Source organism: Elgaria multicarinata, chromosome 4 (genome assembly GCF_023053635.1).
Source record: "Elgaria multicarinata webbii isolate HBS135686 ecotype San Diego chromosome 4, rElgMul1.1.pri, whole genome shotgun sequence".
In the NCBI taxonomy this organism is placed as follows: domain Eukaryota; kingdom Metazoa; phylum Chordata; class Lepidosauria; order Squamata; family Anguidae; genus Elgaria; species Elgaria multicarinata.
Window position 1 is genome coordinate 92233976 of NC_086174.1, and position 14924 is coordinate 92248899.

The 14924-nt window shown below is 38.4% G+C and overlaps 1 protein-coding gene across 1 annotated transcript in view; it reads left to right on the top strand.

The window, feature by feature from the left end:
* REV3L (REV3 like, DNA directed polymerase zeta catalytic subunit) overlaps positions 1 to 14924 on the top strand; it is an 83855-nt gene that overhangs the window by 53547 nt on the left and 15384 nt on the right. The window contains exons 17-22 of the mRNA XM_063124779.1: positions 1255 to 1453; positions 4197 to 4308; positions 10687 to 10802; positions 11470 to 11588; positions 12667 to 12785; positions 14038 to 14179. Coding sequence (XP_062980849.1) covers positions 1255 to 1453; positions 4197 to 4308; positions 10687 to 10802; positions 11470 to 11588; positions 12667 to 12785; positions 14038 to 14179 — 807 coding nt within the window. The remainder of the gene's footprint in view (positions 1 to 1254; positions 1454 to 4196; positions 4309 to 10686; positions 10803 to 11469; positions 11589 to 12666; positions 12786 to 14037; positions 14180 to 14924) is intronic.

The following is a 14924-nucleotide window of genomic DNA, read 5'->3' on the forward strand; positions in this document are numbered from 1 at the left end:
TTAGTGATATGGCCATGATATTTATTGCAGTCTCTTCTGATCCCTGACTGATCACAGTTAATGTTATAGTTCAGGTTCTAGGCTCTTCCCTCCAGAGGGGGAGTGGGCAGAAGAAACTACAGATGGACTCAAGGCTGGCTGATGGTAAAAACGCTGTCAGAGAATAGCCCTTTGGATGATCTTCAATCTTCACTTATATTTTACATATTATGTGATGGAGGCTTATTTAAATTGCTGCATGTGTGGGGCATAATTTCCATAAAGAACCCATGGACTGTCATACGATTACTGATTGCTGTGCCTAGGTAGTGATTATGGGAATCAAGCCTGGCACGTGTTGTGATTTAAACAAGCCGCTGTGACTTATTTTGATCATACGAACTGGGCCATTGTCTCCAAAATATTGAAGTACAGTTCACTAATGTTTGTATTCTTTGGATTTTACATTAAAATCCACATATAAATTGGATTTTGAATTTATTTAATTATAATATTTTTATACTGCTTCACATCTAAACAGTTTCCGGAGTGGTTTAGTGTGTTTAATTTAGCTGCCTACCTTTAGAACTTCAGGCGAAATCTGAATTGCAATACTATTCAATAGGGGTGGATGTTTTGGTGTATTCATCATACCCTTAATCAAGTAGAAGTAAATATAACTAGAATATAATGTAACTTAGTGATTCTTACTCTGTGTTTATTTAACAGTTAAAAATCTAAAAAGAAACAAATTCTGAGCCCACCAATGATCATACATATCTGCTGCAGAGTCTTCTATCTTGATGGTAGTTTGTTGTATGGCTGTTTGTATGGTAATGACTGAAGTCTGTTAAAATATTTGGTTTTGGTGCTCTTCTAAAATCTTTCTTGGGAGGAAATGTAAAGATAAACAGCACAAAATATTCCCAGAGTACTGAAGCATCCTATGAAATGCTTAAAGTTTACTCCTTACTAAATATTTGATATGTACCACAAACAGTATAGCCTCAGTAGTCTTTTAAAAATGGTGTAAACCTCTGTAGTAGAGAGGCAAGCAGCCCAATTTCAGATTACCTATACTTCTGATCCCATTTATTATAATGATCAGAATACAAGCACTCTATTTTTCTTAGTTTCACAAAGAAATGTGAAATTATTTTTAGCGATCTATATGTAAAATTGTTATGCTCATAGCTGATTACTGTCTATAATCCTTTGTTGTATTATTTCAAAGGCCTTTTAAAAGAAGATAACAATGTATATTTTTATCCATAGGTTCAACATCTTACACTGCTCAGTGTAGAGTTACATGCTCGAACAAGAAGAGACTTGGAGGCAGATCCTGAATTTGATCCTATCTGTGCTTTATTCTACTGCATCTCATCTGACACACCATTGCCAAATACTGATAAAATGGAAATCGCTGGTACTATAGTGATTGATAAAGACAGAGCAAGAACAATCTCATGCCAAGGTTCTTATTTTACTTTTGTTTTCTTTAGGAATTCACTTCAACATTTTGATTTTCATTGTATTCAAATGTTAAGCAATATGATAAAGTATGGTTTTGAAAGATTTTTGCTAGTATTTAAATTCATGTCATCTCACTGTAGAATCATGGGAAGCACAGTAGTGGTTTCCACCTTATATCTTCCTATGAAATTTGCAAGGGCTATAATACTTAAGTATGTTAAACCAATGTTTAATATTTTGTGGCATACTCCTGCAGAAGTCCTGAAGATATAAAGAGGAAAACCAGTCTTAGATGGCAGGCCTCAAACCCCTTGTGCTAGACCAGTCCCTTTTACCTTTGCAGGGCTGTTCAAGAATTGCAACTTTGGTAATCTGTTAAAATTGGCTTAAGTAGAAATAGAAAGTTAATTATGTTAAATGTTGCATAAGGGTTGTTGTGTGGTTTTCTCTGATCTTTGTAGGGTCTAAACAGGGCCCTTATTGTATTGTACCTTTTTGGCTTTGTTTAGACCAGTGATACTCAACCTGTGGCTCTAGAGCCGGATGCTCTTGAGGCCCTACAGGCGGCTCTCGCAGTGTAGGCATCTGATCGGCGCTCCACTCTATCAGGCAGCGCGGGGAGCACTGACCAAAGGACCGGCAGTGTGGGAGTCACTGAAGTACCTCCTCCCATAGGAGGAAAGCGAAGGAGCTGCTGGGATCCCCCCCACAGGTAAGAATAGAAATCACCTAAAACCCAGCAGCCATGGGGGGGAGAATGGGGAAGCCTCCCTCTTTTTCCCAGCAGCTAGTAGGAAATGAAGTTTATAGTGGTGGGAAAAACGATGATGAATGTTTCAATATGTGATGTTTTGTGTTGACAAAGCACCATCACAAATTACCATAACATCATGATGCAAAGGTTGCAATGTTAGTACTTTATTTTATGCTCTGCAACAACTGTTAATGATGAAGTGGCTCTCCAGCTGTTAAAGGTTGAGTACCACTGGTTTAGGCTAGTAAAAAAAAACAACTAGATTTGAACTTGACAGTAAGATGTTAAACTCTGTGATACGACTTATTAGTAAACCACTTTATGCTGCCTATCATTAAGGATCTGAGAAAAATAATCATTTAGTATTGTGGCAAAACTTGCATCTTTCATCCACTTTTATTTATAGATATTAAGACAACTAGGTTCCTCTTCTTAATTTAGTATACTTTGGTAGCAATTTTAAACATTTACTTTTATGATAGATTATTGTATTAAATTATCCTGACTTTCTGGAGACTGCCTTAATAACTTCTGAAAAGAATTAAACTGGACCGTAAAATCACGTTAGATTAAATACATTTTCTTTAGAAGTTGCACTAACATTTAATGTTGCAGAGTCCTTCATTTATTAGCATTGAGCATTGGTATTTTTCTGTGAAGAATCTATTAGTTTATTTGAAGTATTACTAAATAACTAACTATGCTCTAGTTTGTGGTTAATCTTAAATCCTACCATGTGTCTTTTTAAATACTAAAAGTATATTCACTACTCTTGGGTTCTTATGACAAGTCATGATCAATTAAACAGAAATTGAAGTGGAGGGTCTTTTCTGTTACCTTGCCTTGATTTTGATTCAAGGCCTTTGGGCCTGTTTCAGTTTTGTGTGTTTTTAAAAACATTATAACTGAATGAACTGATAAGGTTTATGTCAGTAATTGTTTACATCTAACTATTAATCCATTTTTAATAGTTTAAATATTGGATGTGGTCATGCTTGTCCTGTATGCAGGAATTAGGGTGCAGAAAACCTCCCTCAAAGGTCAAAGTGTAGTTATCCCCCTGCCCAACATTCAAGCTCAGTGCTGGCCACTGATGCTCTTGGATGATTCATCACTTCCTCAGCTCCTCTTCAAAGTAAGCCCTGCCTCACACAGAAGGGCAAAATGACCACCTCTTGCCCAGGACCCTGCCTACAGCTCTTCTCCTGCTGATACAAAGTGTAAGGAACCTATCAAGGAGGTAGTCCCTGAATGCATTAAGTTCGAGATGCAGCAGGGTACTCCTTGAAATACCCTGCTGTATAGCCAGGCTATGAGGGAACTTGCATGGTGAGTAGCAGGGGTGAACACCAAGGCATCATAGTGAGGAAGGTTTACATTAACTTCTAACGGAACCACTTTGTACCTTGCTCTCTGCATGTGGGGCCTGCAAGATTTGTACTTGTTACATAAAGATATGAGTTATATAGCACTGCTCTTTAAATGTAAGTTACCTTATCGTTGTGGGTGAAAAAGTTCCATTGTTCCTTGGATCAAGCAGAGTACAATTTGATAACTGCCAAAAATGTATTCATTGCAAAACTTGGGGGCAGAGGGAGACAAATTGCTTAAGAACTTCATTTTCAAATAAGTTTATTTAGTATTAGTTTAATGGAAGGTAAAACCAATTTTCCATCTAGGATAGAGAAATACAGTTGGGGAGGTTCCACAATTTATTTTGCTGGTATTATGCTTGTGTTAGTTCATAAACATTTGAGCACTACAGAACTCTTAACCCATTTATATGCAATATACTTAGGATGCATGCCTTCTAACATATTTTTTTCAAATATGAAATTGCTGTAAACTATTTCATTCTCTATAAGCAGTAGAAGTGGGGTGGGGTGCGGAGACACAAGCAATGTCGAACAGTGGTTTCCTTTCGATTTCTTTATCCAAAAGAATGGTAAAGTTTTTCTAGAAATAAATAACTTTTTAATTTGCTTTTCAGGTAACAGAGAACATGCCCCTTTGCTTACAAGGTCTGGTCTCTCAGGATTGGAAGTCACATATGCTACTGATGAGAGAACACTTTTCCAGGAGGTAGTGAATATTGTTAAAAGGTAGCACATCTGTGTTCTGGTTTTTTTCAGCCTTTGAAATTCTAATTAAGCTTCATCTCCTGGTTCTCCTTACTTTCTTTCCCCAAGTTTAAAAAGTTTGATTTCTTGGAAAAATCTACTTTCCCTGCTCGCAACAGATACATTTATCTTCTAAGGTACTTTATGCAAGTCTCCAAACAGACCTCTTGCATCAATCTTACTGAAGTTGTAATAATGTATATCAAACCCAGAAGACTCTTTGGGCTTAAAACATCTTACTATGCAAATAAAAGAAAACACTATCATAAGTAGGAATAGGAAGAAGGGCTTTTTAAGAACTTTATGACAAGACTCATTGCTTTTAGAGGTACAAATGGACAGACTTAAATAGGCATGAAAGCTAGCTTTTTACATGTCTTCTTCCAGTGGGAAATTCCTGCTTTCCAGGTTTGGAAAACTGCTTGGTTGTGCTTTCCCTGTTTCTGACCCATTTTTATAGCACCTTCTGATCATGCATCTATGGAAGTTCAGATGTGTCTTTCTTCAGGTCAACTGCCAAAGCTTCAAAGTCCTAATGTTACCAAGAAAACTAAACTTAGAAACATCTGGCTGGAATACATTCTCAAGGAAAATGTGTACTAGGCAGAGTACATTTGCAATTCTCTCTCTTTCCAACTAGAAAACTTCTGATGAGAATGGCATTTACCAAATCCAGGAAGCCAGAATACTAGAGTTGCTGAAAGCAACCAACACAGGGTGGGTCCTGACGAAGCAGCGGATTCCTGTTCAGAGAAGACAAAATTACAGGTAAGGAAATTAATTTTATCTTTCTCTTTTTTGGGAATCCGCTGCTCCGTCTGGCTTAGGAAACAACTTGGAAGTAACAAGCTGCTGCTGTCCTTTTAGTTATTTTTTAAAGTCCTCCAACATTTGAGAAGAGAAGGGAGAGAATCACTTGACTACATATAAAATCATGCCAAAGAATAGCACATTCTTACTACTTTTTACTTCTGAAGATCACCAAATGAAGACTTGAGTGCTGAAGGCTTCATTGGATGAAGAAAGCACACTGATTTCTAAGATCTTTGTGGTGAAAATCAAAACAACTGAGTTTCTACCTGGTGAATGCTTATTGAGGTGCTATATACGTGCTTGCATTCTCTGTACAACTACTGGAGTACAGTATGTATCTTCAAATATTTTTACTAGAGTATTATTATTCTTGGAAGAATAGCAGCTTATATTCCCTGTAAGAAAATTGATAGGAGACATTTTCAGGCAATTTTTCCACTTAGCATAAAAGTAGTTGGCATTTTTGCTTATTTTTGAAATCGATGTGACCTTTTTCCAAGTAAATGTGTTCCTGATTTGGCTATGAAACCTTACTAGAATATTAACTTCTCTTCTACACTCCCCTATTATTGGCTAAGATTTTAACTGTAATAGATATTGGACCAATAAAAATAAAAAATGGCTTTTGTTGTTAATAATTATGCATCACAAATGCGGTTTTCTTGGATATAGTAGAAAGACTATTGCTTGGTGAAATTCCAGGGTTGTCAAAGAAACTTACTAGAGTTGGCCATGTAGCTACTTCAATTCCAGTAATGTAAAACTTTACTGGCCTTTGTAACTGATGTTAAGACTAATGGTATACAGTTTCCCAAACTGAAAAATAAAGACTTGGAGGACCTTTTTTGAGAGGGCTGGTTTGAACATAGTACTAAATCATAGTTAGCACTACAAGAACTATTCAAGGTGAGCCTCGGGTTCTTACATTTCCACTCCTCCGGCAGCATGGGCACAAGGAAGAGGGGTTTTCATTAACTTGCCTTATGTTGTTCATATCTGACAAACTGTTGTTAATCTTAATTATGGTTCATGGAAACATACCAGTTTCAAACTATGGTGTACAAATCTTCCTTGTTTTCACAAACCATCATTAATGTTAATCACAGTTAGGGTTTGGAAGACATGTTAAACTGTAGTCGGTGGAATCTTCTGATCTCATGGCTGTGTTGGAAAAGAGGAGGAAGGAACGAGCAAATCCACAGCTCATCTTCATAATTCTAAACCATAATTTACCACTACACGCTCAGAGTATACCTGAATCTGTTATGATTTATTTTTTGGCTCTCTGAAATAACTCAAGAATAGGATGTAAGCATAGTTCTGTGACAACCCATACTCATGCCTATCTGAGAATTTTTCTTGGATATGACTGAAGAAGTCTATTGACATATTTTCAGAATAGCTGAAAGCATTAATGATTCAATTGAACAACAATGGTTGATGATTGTCAAACTGTACATATTTCTTGAGTTCCATTCCACTTGCTGATAAAGTATGATAGAATGAAGAAAATGAGCTAGCTACAGGTGCTCACACTCAGGGCCAGCCCTACAATGAAGCGGCCTCATGTGGGCATATCAAGCGGCACAGAATGGGAAGAGCAGAGAATTGTGCCACTCCTCTCACCCAAAGGACCTGGTCTGCCTGGCCAGCTGGTCAACCACCCAACGACACTTTCATGCCATGCTACCTCCTCCTCTGGGGCCCACCTCCCTTCTTGCCTGCTGGCCTCTTCCGCCTTCCTCCCCAACCATGGGGCAGCCTGGCAGGGTCAACCAAAATATGGTGAAAGGCTGGCTGCTCCAGAGCCAGGACTCTCACAATATATCAACTAATTCTCTCAGGAGGTGAACAGGAGGAAGGGAGGGGAGAGCCTCTGCATCCACCTGATTGTTCACCTGGCTCCCTCACTTGTACCAAACAAGTTCCTGGAAAAGCAGCCTCCGCTCTAGGCCAGCCCTGCTCCCACTCAGAATGTAAGAGGGCTGCTCACCGTTGCTTTTTGCACCAACTGCCAAGGCAAGCACACATGGGCAGGGCAAAAAGAGCAGGGGGCACGAAAAGCTGCAACGGAAAAGGAAGGGAGTGAACGAGTATGGGCAGGGAGGGTGACTGGGAGGCAGCACTGCCTCACTTGAAGCGGCAATAGTTCTTGGGCTGAGCCTAATCACACTGATGTATTAATACTGTTCAGGTACTAAACAGTATGGATGTGGATGTTTTAAATTTCTGAGTGATGAAATTTAATAGACCATTTGATTGTCTGTTCAACATATTGAACTTATTTAATGCTTAAACTATGTATTTTGAGCAAAAGGGCATCTGAGATGTGGTTATTCTGGATGTCCTTCTGTTAAGAACCAGGTACAATTTAGTAAAACCATGAAGACCTGAACAAATAATTAAACATATTGAAATAAAAAAAAATGCTAGAGGCTGCTTGGTTACTATTACAAATGAAATATAAAAATGTTCCTTGACATGTCTGTGGCACAAAATGACTGATTTTTTCTTTAAAGATTATCAATTTTCAGCTACACATTTGCATAGATAAGGCCAACAATTGTTTGACACTAGCGATGGCCCAAAACTAAGTATCACTAGAGTTTTGATTCCATATGGACCTCTTTCTGAGTCCCTGGCTTACCTGGACAAGATTTAACAAAAGTTTCAGTGAGCCAGACATAAGCATTTACAAAACTGCCTAAGATAGACAAATATGTCAGACTATATCTGTCTACCCCAGTATTGCCTACATTGAATAGTAGCAGTGGCATCTCAGTCAGTGGTCTTTCCCATCACCTGGTACCAGAGTTCCTTTTAACTGAACATGCTTTTACCTGACAATGTCTGCATATGAAGCAGGTGCTCTGCTACTAAGCATTGGGCCCTAATCACTTTTAAATATTCTCACAAGGATTTGAGTTGGTAGTAGCTGTTATAAAAATCTGTTATTCATAAGTGCCATCCTTTTAGCGATGGACGATGTTTCCATGGATTCTTCTGACCATGTTGAAGAAAAACTGAAAATGGTGGCATCTGTATTGTGTGTTTTTCAAAAACCTAATGAACAAATTCAGAAATCAGAAGCTTTACAAAGAAAAGAACAAAATTAATTTCCAGTTGAAACAAGAAACTAGCTCTATATCCACAATTTTTTAATTGTATGACGAACCTGAGAATGTTTAAGAAATCGAAACTATCTTAACGTTAATAATGGATGAGCCTTGCTTTCCTGCATATTTGAATGCCCTGCAAGTTCCTTCTAGTGTAGTAGAGCCCTATGCCTTCTTCTGAGGAAAAGGAATATAAGGATTTCCTAAGATTCATGCAGCTAGTTCTGCATATCCAACTGGACTTTCATCTTGTGTGTATCAAACAGCAGTCTTTCATGCCACATGCCATATCCCTTTTAAAAACTGAGGAGCTTATGTTAACGGCATAAGGAACTTCTGTCTTAAAGAAAAAAAAGACAAACATTTCACTGAGCAAGCCTAAAGTGGCTATTTGGATCCTAGCTACTCTGGATATAAACCAGCTTTCCTGGTTTATGATGTCCTCCAGGTCTTTTGGACTTCAGCTCCCATCAGCCTCTGCAAGCATGGCTATTGATGAGGGATGATGGCAGTTGTAGTCCAAAGCAACTGGAGGGCACAAGGTTGGGGAAGTCTGATACAAATTGTCCACTCAATTCCCCCTGTGTAACGCGGGAATAACCGTAACATTACCGTCATGAGGTTATTTTAAAGATAACTTTGTAGAATGCTCGCTACGCATTAAAAGTGTTACATGTAAAGTCTATGGACTGTAAAAGTAATACTGCTGAACTCTGCAAGGAATATGTCATTCAAATGAATTATGCATCACATTTTCACAATATCTATAAATGTCGGGAGTAGAACTGTATCTCCTGGAAAAATTGAATTTCAGAATTGCTCATTTTTACATTGATCTGGAGCAGGACCTGAAGCAGAAGAGATCTTTACAAATTCTGACCTGCAAGACTATTTTCCTGGCATTAACAAAGTCTTGTGGCACGTTAACCACTAACAAATTTATTCTGAGGTAAACTTTCATTATTCTGGAATATTTATTCTGGCATAATGCTAGAGATGTTAATCTGCTCACCACATTCTGACCTTGTTCAGAGATCACGCTAAACCATGATGGTATTGTGTTTTGTGGGGGGTGATTTTCCTAACGATTGTGGCCACATTACCACAATTTTAACCATGGCTTAGTGTGTTGTCTGTCAGGCCCCTGCAGCAAGATCAGCTGAAATGGAGCCACTGTGCAAGGGCTCCATGGTCAAAATCTGTCTAGCAACATACCATGCGATGGCTGCTAGCCAGCTCTGTTGCTGTCCGTTCCTGCCCTCCATATGCAGCTGGAACAGTGTGCCAGGCACAAAAAAGTAATCACCATGCACCATGGTTAGCCTAATTACCCTTCCCCAAAGTTGCATCTGAATAAATGCTCTATATACTCACCTGACAAAAGTTTTATGAATGGTAACAGTTGTGATTATCACTCTGTATTTTTAAATTTAAAATTTTCATTCTGACATAGTTTACATTCTCCCCTCTACCCCCAAAGCATGTGTAGATAAATCTGTCAACTTAAGGTTAATATTTCATGCATTTGAATGAGTGGACAGTGTCCAGGAAAGCTTATGCCAGAATAAATGTGTCAGTATTTTAAGGTGCTACAACACTCTGTAGTTTTTGCTGCAACAGACTAACATGGCAATTCCTCTGGAATTGTTCCTGGCATTAGAGATTGTGCAGGTTAACAGTAGATTTCCAAAACCAGTAACAATAGCACTACAGTTAACAGAACAGAAGTACTTTCTAATTTCAAACTATATGTTTGTCTACTGGAATTTCATTGAGTCCCCTCATAAAGCTGTGCCAGCCTTTCCCCCCCTAAAGCACTTCCTCTGTAATAGGGTGCATGCATACATCCTCCATTACTCTTCTCTTTCCGCCTTCCCCACAGATTCTTTCAGTGGTGAGGGCTGTACCACTCCCATGCTGAAAGGATCCAGAGGTGGGAATTGGCAAGCTCTACATCCACTCCTTTTCCTTACACTCCCCTCCCCACATCCAATTGGTAGCATCCAGCTGCCTCCATGACCCCAACACAAGTAATTATTCAGCAAGAATTGATTCTCATAATTGTTATTAGAAAATCTGCAAGCATTAGACCTAATCCAGAGAAGCATCAGTAACATGGTACTTTATACCTAAGCATTTGTCCACGTTTCTGTATGGTGATACATATGGAATTACACTTTGTTAATGGATAACTAAGCGTATTGTGTTCCTTTTTCCCAGCCCACCAACTTAGCAGAGTTTTGCTTATCCAATACAACAGATCTATGTGCTAAAACTTTTCCCGTGCAGATTGTGTTTCAAGATCAGGATGTGTGGTTTCCATACTTTTAGGAATGAAGTTAGTTCAAATTGCTGACTTGAAATTCTGTATAAAATTTGTTAGACATATAAAGCACTTGTTTCTATGAAGAAAATGTTTTTTTTCTTTTAGGTATGATCCAGATATTTTATTAGGCTACGAAGTTCAAATGCATTCATGGGGATACCTCTTACAGAGAGCTGCTGCTCTAGGTGTTGATTTATGCCAGATGATCTCTCGTGTTCCAGGTGTGTTTGTGGTTCTAATGTTTTTCGTCATTGTGAGCAGCTGTAATTATATTCCTGTATTTTTCTGTATATAAAGCCATATATATTCTCACATTTGCCCATTTTACTGTTTTTCAAAATAAATGCAGCTATGTATGCTGCCTGTTTTCTACCACTCTCTAGCATGTGGATAAACAATCAGCTTATCACAGATCTTTCTTTCCATTTGCTGCAAAGCAAAGATTTTTAAAACAAAATTAAAATAATGAACATTTTTGGTTCTTTTTAGTTCATGGGCAATAGGCCTGCAGTACAGGTAGCACTAGTGTGTTAGGCAGTGGGACTTGGAGTATGTATAAGCAGGAGTGGGAGAGGGCCTGAAAACCTGGCTATGGTATAAGATCAAGCTTGCATTTCTATCTGCCTTTCTTGCACTGCTTCCTGTTCTTGGACACAGTAGACTAAAGGAAAAACCACAAGAGTTGCTTATATGCTACAGCATACTATATAGCAGCAGTATCTTCTGTGGAGTTGAGCTGTGGCATACTTGCCCAAATGATTGGCCACCACTTTTCTAGTGTGTTCATCCAGAGCATCACTGTTTTCTTCTGATAAATACTTCTTTGAAGTTTGAATTTTGTAATTGAGTTGATTGACCTGTTAAAATATTCTCTATTTACTGTTTTAGATGATAAGAAAGAGAACAGATTTGCTACAGATAAAGATGAATACGGCTCCGATACAATGAGTGAAATAAATATTGTTGGACGGGTTGTTCTAAATATCTGGAGAATTATGCGAAATGAGGTAAAGTCTATCGAAAATTATATTGAAGATGGGAGAAGATTGCTTTGTAATAAAATTGATACTTAGTACACTGACTCCACTTATTATACACTGCTTACAACTTCAAAATAATGTATTTTAAACAGTTTTCCAGAGAGATAGCCATGTTAGTCTAAACAATCCCAGCTGTTGTAACCTTCCCTCATTGGGGAGATGCTCCAGCCCCTTAATCATTTTAGTTGCCCTTTTCTGCACTTTTTCCAGCTCTATAATATCTTTTTTTAAGTGTGGTGACCAGAACTGTACACAGTATTCTAAGTGTGGTCACACCATAGGTTTGTATAAAGGCACCAGCGGGAGGACTGAGTGGGGAGAGGGTGGGGGATGAGTGAGTCAATTCAGCATGGACTAATAGTCAACTCAAGGCTGATCCTAATACACACCACGGCTAATTATTATCATGTAGAGTGGGGAGTATCCCCTAAATAAACAACTGTCGAGTTGGTTATTACCCCACTGTTGACTATCATGTTGTCTGAACTCAGCCATTTTCTTTTTATGTAGATTTCCACATTTGTATCTCCCTCTCCCAGTCTAGAGAGTTCATATGTTTCTGTGTCAGTACAGGAAATATGAATTTTGTTGAAATATGTTAATGATTGTGACTTTCCATTATGTTGCTAAATTGTTGCTATAGGGTTCCATCCAAAGTCATGCTGGTGGAAGGGAGTTCACAGAAGTAGAACACCTGCTCCCCTCCTTTCCCTTTCAGCTCCCCCTCCCCACAAAATGTTACATATAGGGTCAAGGAAACTTCCACAATTGTTTATCCAATGACACAAGAGGCTGAGAGGAAAGAGGAATCTCAAAATATCAGTCAGAGGTGCCTGCTGTGGGCAGGAACTCTACTGCTAGTGAAATGATGCTATTGGATAAAAACCATACTCTGTATTTTCCATTCAACCAACCTTTCCTTTGTGTTTCATGGCCTGGTTGCATTTTATCATTCACAGACTGTGTAATTATTGCACTCCCATGCTTGCTGCTGTTGGTGCAGGTTATATAAACAAATCATCATACAAGTCTTCTCTTGTTTTAGGTGGCTCTAACTAACTATACCTTTGAAAATGTGGGCTTTCATATACTCCATCAACGCTTTCCACTGTTTACCTCCCGTGTTCTGTCTGATTGGTTTGACAACAAGGCAGATATCTATAGGTAATTGCCTGTATTTATGAGCATTTAAAAGTATGCTTCCTGATACAAAATGTAGTCTGTACCATATATCAGAAATGGGATGAAAACTTAATTAGCAAGGAAAAAATGAAAGTAAGTTGCCTCCTGGCAGAAGATTAATAAATGTACTGCAGATCTCAAGTGCCTGATTCAACTTCTTATCCGTATCATTTAGTTGTCAATCACTTAGGCCAAATTTACATACCACCCTGCATGATCAGCTCCCCTCATTCATCAGGTATAATTTGTAGTGGATCAAGTGGGTATTTCCAGAGATCAAATGAAAGCACTAGTGTGAGAATCACTCATATTATCAAAATTATATGATTTCTGAACTTCGGATGTTATTTACATAACATGGTAGCTGACTAGAGGAGAACAACTCTGCTATAAGGATAACATGTAAACTAGGCCTTATCGTCACCCTGTTTCAAGTGTAACAGAATTTTATGGTGCAGTTTTCTTTTACATATCAAATATTAATTTACAAATTGCTATTCCACCTCAATGGCTACGGTAGTTCAATCCATTCATAGATAGTTGTATACATCCAAGTGGTACCAAGGAGGCAACAGGAATGACTTGAAATGACTGAGGCTTATAATTCAATCTCAGTAGGAAAGTTTGCACGCAGGTTTAGTGCTGGAGTTCCCAATGTGGTGCCTGTGGGCATCGCTGTTCCTACTGACAGCAGCCTTGGCACTTGCCAGGCTCTCCCTGGCCCTCCTGATTTTGTTTTAAAACAGGAAACTGATGTGCTTTCCGCACATTTATTTCCAAGAATATTTCTGTGTTCCATGTGGGACTTTCCTGATATTGTAGTTTCAATTGGTATACATTCATTTTTATTAATGAACTTATGAAACAGAAAATTTTGCACAGAAAAATAAAGCACTGGGGGTGAAATTCCAACTACGCCACAGTATAATGTCAGGTTTATTCATGACTCAAACAACTAAACAAGTGTGTGAAGCTCAGAACCTTTTCCCTGGAAGACCTCATGGCCACAGTAGAATCGGGTGATCTGGTATGAATAGATCTGATAGATGCTCATCTTCTTGTGCCAATATAGCCATCATATAGCCAGCATTATATCAAGCTTGACTATTTCAGTTCTTCATTTTACTCTGAATGTTCACAAACTGTTGATTACTGTCTTGAAACTTTTTTTTCAGAATTTTCTTTTGTTTTCAGACTCTAAAGGTTGTTATGTTCTTGTGATTTGATTTCAAAGGTGGAAAATGGTTGATTATTACACAACCCGTGTCCGTGGGAATGTCCAGCTGTTAGAACAAGTGGACTTGATTGGCAGAACAAGTGAAATGGCAAGGCTATTTGGAATACAGTTCTTGCATGTATTAACAAGGGGATCACAAGTAAGCTTTCCTTAATCTTTTTTGAAAAATCAGTATGTCTAGGAAGTCCTTCAATGTGGGGAAAATGTGGTAAATCAAAGTTCAAGATGGTCTTAAAGTTCAACTATATAGGTAGGACACAGATTTCAAGAGGCAACCGTTAAGAAGGGGAGTCTATCCTGCTTCTTTGAGAAAGGTCAACATTTCACAGACAGGTCAAACAGTACTTTTTCTAGAATCAGTTCTAGGATATCTTGCTTTTCTATTTTCATCTGATATCTTTTCTCTGGCTGCTTCTGTTAACTCCAGCCCACTTCACTCTCCTGTTCAGGGTTACTGTTCTGTGGAAGAGGCCATTTGTAACAGGAAGACTCCCTCCATTCCTGTCTTTTGAAGCCTAGTCTCCATCCAGAGGCCTACAGCCATTGAGTATAACTCTAGTTCACTGATGCCACATCTCATAGACAATGAAACGTTCATGGTACTGTGCATTAAAGCCGTAGGTAACTCTGTGAATGGAAAGCAGCTGAACAGTTGAGAACTGTGAGAAGTCCTCCATGAAGCAAGAGTGCATAGTGTAATCAGAGAGCTATCCAAAGTGAATCCAGACCACAGGGTCTTTCTCCCAAATTCTGAATCTGAGAGTCAGTGCAAACAAGGTGGCAGTTGGGAAAGACATTAAAAATCCAGTTATCAATTAATCTTGCTGCTCTTTAGAGTAAGAATATCAAGTTTATAGTCATTCCAAAACAGTGTTGAAAAATGC